Source organism: Mobula hypostoma, chromosome 1 (genome assembly GCF_963921235.1).
Source record: "Mobula hypostoma chromosome 1, sMobHyp1.1, whole genome shotgun sequence".
NCBI lineage: Eukaryota > Metazoa > Chordata > Chondrichthyes > Myliobatiformes > Myliobatidae > Mobula > Mobula hypostoma.
Window position 1 is genome coordinate 206,123,414 of NC_086097.1, and position 11,607 is coordinate 206,135,020.

Sequence of the window (11,607 nt, forward strand, 5' to 3'; positions counted from 1 at the left end):
CATTGCCTTGATATGTACTCACCATTTACGAGCTTGCGTTTGACGTGAAATTTGGAGAAAAAAACACCTCGGCTGTTTGTGTACTCATTCCGAAGCTTTGATATCCACATCCTTATTCTGGCAGGACTCCAACTCTTTCTTAGCCCAGTACGCTCAGACTGAATCATCTAACGTTTCCTTTCCCCAGCGAGCAGGATCAGTGCTGTAAGGGTCCTCAGTAGCGGTAACGTTAACATTAATGGTGGCTCGACTTGGTTGTCTGGAAGCCTCTGCGTTTGGGAATCCCAAAGTCATGCTCCCTGCATCTTCAACATTAGCTGCTGACTGTGGCAAGGACGGTGGTCCTGTGCTAACGCTGTTGCTAGTGCTAGCTGTTGAACAAACCTCCATTTGTCCACCGGTCTCAGACTTTGACAAGAGCGATGGTACTGCTGCATCATCGAGAACAGGTTTTAAAAATTCTGTCAATTTCAATGTCTCTTTTAATGCTTCTGCCTCAAGGTCCTCTCTTTCTTGTTTCTTTTTTCTTTTCTGTGCTCCACTCTCGTTTTTTTTTTGTCCGCCATGATGATAGCTACCTATTTTGGGCCCCTCGGCAGCTCTGGCCCCTGGGCTGCAGCCCAGCCTAGCCCTGCCTAAAGTCTGGCGCTGCCTGTGTTCCATGAGACCAACCTTTGCTATGCCACCGAGAACAAGCAGCAACTACGAACGGAGAGACCAACCATTAACCACAGCCAACTCTTACACTTGCCCACACTGAACCAGAAATAGTGAATCTGAAATCGCCCTCTGCAACCACCTGAGGACCAACCCATAGACAACCCCTTAGGACAAAATCGTACTCAACTCGAGTGATCACATTAATACCACTGTTTTTCTTAAGTATAAAACTTTCTTCCACCTTATCAATCAAACCATCAAAAATTGTATTAGCTATCAATAATAATCATACCTCTGATATTAATGTCTAAATTATAAACAAATACTAAGAAATAGAAAGGACTGTGCACTAAGCACATATGATTAACAATCTTCTAATCTCAAAAAACACCAGTTGGCCATTAACATTTGCTTCCTACTATTTAAGAAAGCTAAGCACCAGCTTCTTGCTTTTACTTCTTTGACCACAAGGACAATTTCAATTTCATATGGGCCACATCAGACACTTGGTCCTCTGCAACCCAACTTCATCCTTTACATTCTGTCATCCAGCCCAAGCTGGCAGTAATAATCTAATACTAGAGGACTGCCAAAGCCGGCTGATGGCATAGTGGCATCAGCGCCGCACTTCGGAGTGAAGGCTCTTGAGTTCGAATCCAGCCGGCCCCTTTGCACGCTTTCCATCCGTGCTGGGTTGAGCGTCGAACTAGCAACACGGCCTCGTAAAAATGAGAAAGACTGCTAAAAAAACCGCTGTCATGACGGCGTCCTGATGACTCCACTTGGAGCTAAGGGCTTCTTCAAAGGACTGCTAATGATGCAGATAGAGTTCCATTATTTATAGCCTCAACCAAAATCCACATAATCCCAAGGACATAAGTAAACATACAATGTGCATTCATCATTTAAAAGAGCTGTGTCCCAGTAAATAGCCTACAGTATGCCAGAAATTTGAATCCATCAGCCTATTCTTTTAAAATGCTGATATGACCTCCCATACAGTACATATTCATAATGGTCTAAAAATGCACATTACAAATACAGGCATGTAATTTTTATGTGCATGAATACATAATTAAAATTTAAGAAATAAAAGCTCTTTTAGATCTCGTCATTATTCTATCCTAATGACTAACATATTTATCCAAAAAATATTATTTTTGGATCATGGTTACAGTGTTCTTGGATCTAGAATTATGTACTCTGTGAATTAGAAATATTCTGCATTGGAAGACTACATTTGACTCAGATATGCATTTGTTTGGAGTCCATTGGACTTTATTAAATCAGATAAATAGATTGCACATTCCTTCTTTATATGCCCACATCTCATAGAGAAAGAATAAACTGAACTTACATTTTTTCACATCATAATTCAGTTAAAAGTTGTAACTTTTAAATTAATAGTAATATTCACCAGTGACATTGACTTTACAACTGCTATTGCATTTTAACTTCCTGTATTACTTCTCACAGACACAATCAAAAAAGATTGTGCTTGAATCTTTGCTATGATATATGGAGTGATCTCATAAAAGCATACAGAATTATGAGAGTATCGATAGGGTGAATATTTGCAGGCTTTTTCCCCCTCAGGGCTGAGTTAAAGTAGAACTAGAGGTTGTAGGTTTAGACTGAAAGGTGAATTATTTAAGGGAATCTGAGGGGCAACTTCTTTAGTCAAAGGGTGGTGAAAGCATGGAAGAAGCTGCCAGTGAAAGTGGTAGTTGTGAATACAATTGTAACATCTATGAGAAAGTTGATAGGAACATGGATGAGAGAGTGAGGAGACAGGAGATTCTGTGGACATGAATGGGACACCTGTATGGTATGTTGCCTTCTAGGTGCCAGGTTCAAGGGTGTCTCAGATCACACCAAACACCAGTTTGGAGAGGGAGGGAGAGCAGCCAGATGTTTTGGTACATAATGTTATCAATGACATAGGAAGGAAAAGCAATGTGGTTCTGAAAAGAGAATTTAGAGAGCTCCTGGATAGTAATCTCTGGACTGCTGCCTGTGCCACTGTGGAAGACACTAGCAGTATGCCTGATGTTATAATGTGTGAAAGAAGAGAAGTGGTTGCAGTTACTGTTACAAGGGAGAAGATGCTCAAAAAGCTGAAAGACCTAAAGGTACATAAGTCACCCGGCCCAGAGGAACTATATCCTAGGGTTCTGAAAAAGGTAGCATTAGAGATTGTGGTGGAACTAAGAATGATCATTGGACTCTGGCATGGTGTCAGAGGGCTGGAAAATTGCAAACTTCACTCCACTTTTTAAGAAAGGAAGGCAGCAGAAAGGAAATTATAGACCAGTTAGCCTGATCTCAGTGGTCAGGAAGACGTTAGAGTCAATTGTTAAGGATGAGGTGATGGAGTACTTGGTGACATGGGACAAGATAGTACGAAGTCAGCATGGTCTCCTTCAGGGAAAATCCTACCTGATGAACCTGTTGGAATACTTTGAGGAGACTACAAGCAGGATAGATAAAGGGGATGCAGTGGATGCTGCATATTTGGACTTTCAGAAGGCTTTTGACAAGGTGCCACACATTAAGTTAAGAATCTATGGTATTACAGGGAAGTTACTAACATGGTAAGAGCATTGGCTGATTGGTAGGAGGCAGCAAGTGGCAATAAAAGAATCCTTTTCTGGTTGGCTGCCAGTGACTAGTGGTGTTCCGCAAGGCTCAGTGTTGGGACCACTTCTTTTCATGCTGTATATAAGTGACTTAGATGATGGAATAGATGGTTTTATTGCTAAGTATGCAGGTGATATGAAGATTGGTGGAGGGGCCGGTGGTGTTGGGGAAACAGGTAGGATGCAGAAGTACTTGGACAGATTAAGGGAATGGGCAAGAAAGTTGCAAATGAAATACAATGTTGGAAAATGCAGGGTCATGCACTTTGGTAGTAGAAATAAATGTGCGGACTATTTTCTAAACAGAGAAAACATCCAGGAATGTGAGATACAGAGAGACTTGGGAGTCCTTGTGCAGAACACCCTAAAGGTTAACTTGCAGGTTGAGTCAGTGGTGTGGAAGGCAAATGCCATGTTAGCATTCATTTCAAAAGGTCTAGATACAAGAGCAATGATGTGATGCTGAGGATTTATAAGGCACTGGGTGAGGCCTCACCTTGGGTATTGTGAATAGTTTTGGGCTCCTCATCTAAGAAAGGATATGCTGGCATTGGAGAGAAAACAGAGTAGGTTCATAAGGATGATTCCAAGAATGAAAGGGTTATCATATGAGGAACGTTTGATAGCTCTAGGTCTGTACTCGTTGGAATTTAGAAGGATGAGGGGATGTCTCATTGAAACCTTTTGAATGTTAAAAGGCCTAGACAGTGTAGATGTGGAAAGGATGTTTCCCATGGTGGGAGAGTTTAGGACAAGATAGCACAGCCTCAGGATAGAGGGACGCCATTTCAAAACAGAGATGCAGAGAAATTTCTTTAGCCAAAGGGTGGTGAATTTGCGGAATTTGTTGCCACATGCAGCTGCAGAGGCCACGTCGTTGGGTGTTTTTAAGACAGAGATTGATAGGTCCTTGATGGACACAGCATCAAAGGTTAAGGGGAGAAGGCCGGGATCTACGTTTGAGGAGGAGATTTTAAAAAAAGGATCAGCCATGATTGAATGGCGGAGCAGACTCGATGAGCCAGATGGCCTAATTCTGCTCCAATGTCTTATGGTCTTATAGGTATGGAGGGCTTGAGTCCAGGTGCAGGTACTGTTTACGGGACTAGAGAGAACACCAGGTTGGGCATGGATTAGATAAGCTAAACGACCTATTTCTGTGCTATAGTACTCAATGACTCGATTGGAGGCAAAAGCTGATTTACCAAATGTCCATATTTCTGAATTATTGTTAACATACAGACAATTAACAAAAAATAAAACATTCGGTCCATCCAAGCCCTCTCACATAATTTCACATATCACTAGTATTTTCTTTTTAATTCATGTAACACTCCAGAGAGGGGTTAAAAAAAAAGATCTAAAATCTAGATTGAATTGGAGAAAAGTATTTTATAAAATTTCTTTTTAGCCTTTCTATGCCTTTGAAATTAGTCGAGGAGATCAGTAAAATACCCTATTTTAAAAATTATGGAGTCAGGTTGTTTAAATTTTTGTCATTCTAAGCTACATCAGTGCATACCATGGAAAAATGGGAATCCTGAAAATATTGAAGATTTTTGCAGGAACTTGTCCCAGTCTTCTTTGATAACATCAAGGAAATGGAGTATAAGTATATTTCCTTGGGCTTTCTGGTGATGTTCTTTTGAAATTTTTGGCAGGAGATGGTCTAAATTCTACTCTCCACCGTTTAACTCCATGTTGTGTTATTTTTCAATTATTGCAAGTTGCTGATACTATCAGATATAACAATGGTACATTGCTGGAAATACTTCCAGTCCTCCAGGGACAGAAAATTTAAATAGAACAAATCAGTGATGATTACCTGAGCACTTAGATTGTACATGGTTCCAACAAAATTCAGGTTGGGAAACCTATACAGTGGATATTGACGGCCATTTCTGGCATATTTTCCTCTATACTTTACATGAAAAGCTGAACTATAAATAATACAACTGAATAATACCCATTAAACAAGTAACAATCAAGTTAAACCTCACAAATTCTATTTTGAAAAGTATCTATAAATAAGAAAAAGGTGCTTGCAAAAGGTCTTATAAGATGCCAGACAAAGAAGATTCCTTCTGAATTGTGCTTGTTAAGTGCTTTGATGTGAATGTAGCACTGAAATCCAATTCAAATTATCTAGTGATTTTCACTGAAGTGGGAGATAGTTGACCAAACATTACGGAGAATTTTTAAAGTTTTTTTGGCTTAGAATGATAGGCGCAATTTTCATTGTTTTGTATCTCATTATGTGCCTCACTGAAAGATATAAATTTTAACTCTATATTTATTAAAAAAATACTTGAATGGATGAAGTTATCCTTTAATGTTCCTCCAGTAATCTGCACAGTATTGAAATTTGGCTTGTCATGTTGCCAATCAAAACTGCCCATGCCAGATGAATATATTGTCTATTCAGTTAGCAGTTGAACCCTTCCAGTGTTAGAGAAACCAAGTCTTTCCACCTGAGCCCAGTTTTGTTCAAGAGTGAGCAAAACTGTACTGTTCACGGTTTGGGGACAGACAACTTCACTTGGATTCCAGGTTCCTGCATCCGCAGTTCCTTTCATTACACCACCGTTAAATCTCAAGGCATACACACTTTGAAGAAGTTTTCTTCCTTCAGTGCAGATGAAGGGTTTTCACCTGAAACGTTGACTGTCTATTTTCCTCCACAGACGCTGCCAGATCCACTGAGTTCCTCCATGAGCTCATTTCTTGCAAGATTACCATCTGTCTCAGGTCAAAGTGTGGCAAATCCAGTCCTTACTACTTTGTGTAATCAGTGGGGGCGGGGTGTGCGGATAAAGACTTGACTTCCTCTCGTTAGAATTCATGAGTTCCGCAAATTTTCTTCACTCAACCCATGAACTTTGCGTGAGCTTCGCTTTTATCAGTTGTACGGGTGAAAACCTGAACACAATGATTCAGGCAACACACACAAAATACTGGTGAACGCAACAGGCCAGGCAGCATGTATAGGAAGAAGCACAGTCGACGTTTCGGGCCGAGACCCTTCGTCAGGACTAACGGAAAGAAGAGATAGTCAGAGATTTGAAAGTGGGAGGGGGAGGGGGAGATCCGAAACGATAGGAGAAGACAGGTGGGAGAAGGGATAGAGCTGGAAAGTTGACTAGCAAAAGGGATACAAGGCTGGAGAAGGGAGAGGATCATGGGACAGGAGGCCTAGGGGGAAAGAAAGGAGGAGGTGAGCACCAGAGGAAGATATGGCGAGAGGGACAGAGGGAGAAAAAAGAGAAAGAAAGGGGAAAAAATAAAAAATAATAAAAAAATAAGGGATGGGGTAAGAACAGGAGGAGGGGCATGAACGGAAGTTAGAGAAGTTAATGTTCATGCCATCAGGTTGGAGGCTACCCAGACGGAATATAAGGTGTTGTTCCTCCAACCTGAGTATGGCTTCATCTTGACAGGACAGGAGGCCATAGACGGATGTATCAGAATGGGAATGGGACGTGGAATTAAAATGTGTGGCCACTGCTTTCTCTGGCGGACAGAGCGTAGGTGTTCAGTGAAATGGTCTCCCAGTCTGCATCTGGTCTCGCCAATATATAGAAGGCCGCACTGGGAGTACCGGACGCAGTATATCACAATGATTCAAACTGTGATTGTTCTGGGCATCACCTCATGTTTTCTCCACCACCATCACGATGACCATTTGCAGACCTACTGGTCAAACCAAACTCCAGATCGTGTACCACAGTCATGCAATAAATGAAGTGATATACAAGTGACAACTACTCGGTCTCAGGCACCAAAACTTGAGGCCATTCGCCCTTTGTGCATTTGATAACTTATGCTTCAAAAGTCTTAACTGTTTCTAAAAAAAAACAAAATACCTAAAAGTATACAAATAATTAAACTTTTAAAACAGAACGAAGAAGTAAATATACTTACTTTTCAAACCCCATTCATAATAAGGGCTACAGAAAAACTAGAGGCCAGATACAAAGTGCATTCAGCTCTTGAGCTCACAGCGTAACTGTGCTCCCCTCCCCACACCCCAGACTCAGTGTCGCCTGATCCTGTGTGTGCTGTCTGTGATACTGTACACAGGCATGGAAATGAGACACACACACACACCTGTGCATCACAGTCAGCAGGCAGCTCTCCATGAGATAACCACCCACACAAGCCAGTCCAATATTCACTGACTCTCCAATGTCCTAGAAGAATGGCTTACATGCTTTTTATAAAAATAGCATTTTCTTTGGAACATTTAGTCATCAAAGGGCATATAATATTATTTATATTTCCATGCAATTTCAATTGTCATTTCCTATGCTCCTCTAACATATGAAACGTCAACATTGGTTGTCTTCAGTGGATGATTGAGAATGTAAGCTTGTTCACACCTAGAAGCAAAAATAAAACACAAGAGGTTCTGCAGATGCTGGAAATCCAGTGCAACACACACACCAAATGTTGGAAGAATTCAGCAGACCAGACAGCATCTATGGAGAAGAATTAACGGTTGACGTTTTGGACTGAGGTCCTTCATCAGGATTGGAAAAGAAGGGGAAAAAAATGCCAGAATAAGAAGGTGGGGGAGGGGGAGGGGGAGGGGAGGGGGAGGAGTACAAACTCAAATGTGATAGGTGAAGCCAGACAGGTGGGCAAGAGGGGATGAAGTAAGAAGCTGAGAGGTATTAGGTGGAAAAGGTAAATGGCTGGGAGAAGAACTCTGATAGAAGAGGAGAGTGGACCATGGGAGAAAGGGAAGAAAGAGGGACACCAGGGTGAGATGATAGGCAGGTGAGGACAAATCGGGCGGGGGGGGGTGGTGTTATAGCAGGGGACTGAAGGCGGACCCAAAAGCAAGACAGAGACACTGCAGTTCTAGGAACAGGACTAAGTTTGACAAGAAAGCAAGGGAAGAAATGACACTGGACATTGACACAGGCCCTGGACGAGACTAGGATTCAGGGCCTGGGCTAGGACTTGGGCTAGAAAAGCAGGACCAGGACAAGGAACTTGGAACTAGCAGCCTGGGCTAGGACTCCGAGCCAGAGACTGGACAGGGACCCGGAACCTGGGTCTTGTCTCGGGCTCGGACCCCGAATCTAGGCGAGGATGAGACCTGGCTACAGGACTGGATGTGGAACTCCTGCACAGGACGAGGCACCTGGACAGGATGAGAACACAAAGCCATGACTTGGACAGGACGAGGTTCTTGGACAGGACGAGGTTCTTGGATGTGGCTTGGACAGGACAAGGGAACTCCAGCACCGGGCTGGGCGAGGTACTCCTGGGCTGGGCAAGGAATCTCCAGCACAGGACGTGGCTCTTGAACTAGATTTGGCTGGGCTCTTGGACTTGGCTTGATTAGGCTCTTGGGTACAGAGCTAGGACTCCTCCTTGGAGCGCAGGGCTGGGATGACTGCTGAGGTAAACTGCTGAAGATTCAGATGGGAATGATCCAGCACAGGACGAGGAATTTCCAGCACGGGCTGGGCGAGAACACAAAGCCTTGACTTGGACAGGACTGTAACTTGGAACACAGGAACACAGAACACAGAGCCGGGACCCCTCTGAGAGAACAGGACATAGGGCCGGGACTCTTCTAGACACAGAACATTAAACACGAGGATACAAAGAGACAGTTCCAAAGCCAACGATAGATTGTTCCTTATCTTGACGCGACAAGGCTCCAGTCTCTCTCCAGCGGGTTAACTTGATGGGGAATTCTGACGAAGTGGCAGACGAATATAGCAGGCAAGGTTGCAGGTGAGGATTCGGAAGGAAGGGGAAGGGAAGAGAAGGGATCAGTCCAGCAACCAATCCTGGTTTGCAGAGGTATTTATGTGCCAGACCGAAATGAGAATCAGGTGCCTCAATTAAGGCACCCAACAGAACAAGGGAGAGAACTGGAAAACCCAGAACAAGGATTGAGGGACCGGACTGTGAACTGGAATGTGGACTTCACGGACCGGACCATGACGGTTGAGGGGTGGGCAGAGTAGGGAATTAAAGAAAAAGGAAAGGGGAGGGTGATCCATGGATCCATGTAGCAAGTGGCAAAGATGACAATGTTAACTTTGCTATCAAAATTAATTCCCTTAGATAGGCAGTCAAACATCTTCCATCCGAATAAAACAGACAGACCACAGATGTGCCTCTAACAGGTTAGAGAATCACATAATAACACATCATGGAAAGAAGCCCTTTGGCCCAACTCATCCACTCTGACTATGGTGCATATAAGGCTAGTCCCATTTGTCTGCATATGGACAATATCCCTCTAAACACTCCTGTCCATTTTCTTATCCACGTGCCTTTTGTGACCTTTACATTCAGTAGCATAAAGTAAATGGAATGCGAAATCAGTTGGACTTTGCTTCACTGTAGTCAAAATTTCTGAATCACACCATGCTGGGGAAGAGGAAAGTTGAGAGTACCAAGGTATTAACATTTCCTATTTCTTTTACAGAGCATCAAGGGCATGTTTCCTAATATGACCAAAAGAACCACACACTTAGAGACCAGCCACACAGAAATATGGTAGGCTGAAGTTACCTACTGATCTGAAGTTAATATGGAAACTCAGAATACAAAGATACATTTCTGAGTGGGGTGGAGTTCCTAATGGCCTTCTTCCAATACAAACTTTGCTGCTTAAATTATTGTTATTAAAGGGCAGTACATCTCAATCATGTCAGCCAAGTTTAAATCCCAGTAAACTCATACTTCAAACGTTATTGTTGTTGAAAAACTAAGTTAATCAACTATGATGATGATCCTCCTTCCAAAATATAGTGAAAAGATTGCCTGACATCACAAGAGACTGATTAAAACCTTATTAGGAAGATGTGAATTCAGACCACAGTTCCAAAATATCTCTGATATTTAATGCAATTATTTTATAGAACTCACCAGAAAGCAGCATTTCCTAGGGTCAACACAGCCAGACAGCACTACAAACTGGTTTAAGTACATACAAAGGTTATTGTTATTTAAGTCATTGGAAAATAAACTATAGTTTCTTCACAGTTTTCACAAAAATGTTTAATAACTTCCAGACAATGATTATGTTATTTTAAACACATTTAGTTTGAAGGGATTTTTAAAATTCCCTTGCTTATTGAATTATATTTTTCAGTAAACTGACTCTGACTGGAGCCAACTAAGGCTCATGCAACCATTGTAGATTCTATTTATTCAATTTATAATATGAAATAAACAATCTTCCCACCACACCCATCAAACCTCATTCCATCCAAATTCATAACAATTTAATCCAGCAGTTCTTTTCACACACAACGTTAAACTTTCCATCAAATATCGAAAAAAACTTTCAACAGGTGCCAATAAACTGGTATTGTGGTCTTGCTGGCACCGTTCAAGTAATATCCCATTCAGTGAAAAGTAGTTATTTTAGCAACTGTTATATTAAAAAAAATCACTTAACTTACAGCTGATGCTTTCCAAAATCAGAAGTTAAAACTAACGTTTCTCAGTAGCACAGAAAAAAAAAATCTTTTCCAAACTGAGTTATATTTGGCTCAATTCATTATTAAGCTTCAGACTTAATAGCTTTACAGACTTCGTGAACACCACAAAAAGCTAGTAGTTAACTGAACTCACAATGTGAAACAAACTTTCAAACAACTTTCAAAAGTTCTGTACTTACAGGATAACAATCTGCGGTGCTACTTTGGGGATGTGATCCAACATCAAGTGCATACAGCGGACAGTGGTTCTGAAGCAGAGACATCGGCTTGGGCAGGAGGAGAGCTCAGAGAAGAGGTGAAACAAAATAGTTACGAGAAGGAAACATTTGCGTCCCATCCTGAGAGAGATGGGATCAGTGGCAGTGCCTGGAGCTGCAGATTCTGAACTGAAAGAGTGGGGTCTGGGCAAGTTTAAGTCAGCTTGAACATCCAATCAGACCACAACCAGGATCATATTACAGCACGGGAGCGGAAAGAATCCAACAGCTTTCTCCACAATGCACTGCCAAAATTAGGGTAGCCCAAATGCTGAGATTTAAAGACACAAAATTACCAGCATTGTTTCCACAAAGCTGCAAAAATGCCAGGGCCATTTTTTGAAAGTTCATAAAGATATTAACTTCAGGGTGATACTTGCAAATTAACGTCCTTCATGCAGTAATTTATATACTGCAACATGGAATCATGCATATCAGAGACAATCCCAAATTTTAATTCATCTCACTTTCCATATCTTCAAAAAAAATCTTCCCCTTTTCATTTTTAGCACAGTGATGCAGTGGAAACTTCTAAGAAACTAGATCAGGACAAGACATCCTTGATGAACTTTGGCT

General features: G+C 41.8%; 1 protein-coding gene across 2 annotated transcripts in view; it reads right to left on the reverse strand.

Moving 5' to 3' along the window:
* Positions 1 to 11,127, reverse strand: part of LOC134354560 (peroxidasin homolog) — a 564,572-nt gene extending 553,445 nt beyond the window's left edge. For both annotated transcript variants that reach the window (XM_063063488.1, XM_063063497.1), the window contains exon 1: positions 10,954 to 11,127. In XM_063063488.1, the coding sequence (XP_062919558.1) occupies positions 10,954 to 11,111 (158 nt within the window). In that variant the 5' untranslated portion in view covers positions 11,112 to 11,127. The remainder of the gene's footprint in view (positions 1 to 10,953) is intronic.
* Between the last annotated feature and the right edge of the window lie 480 nt (positions 11,128 to 11,607).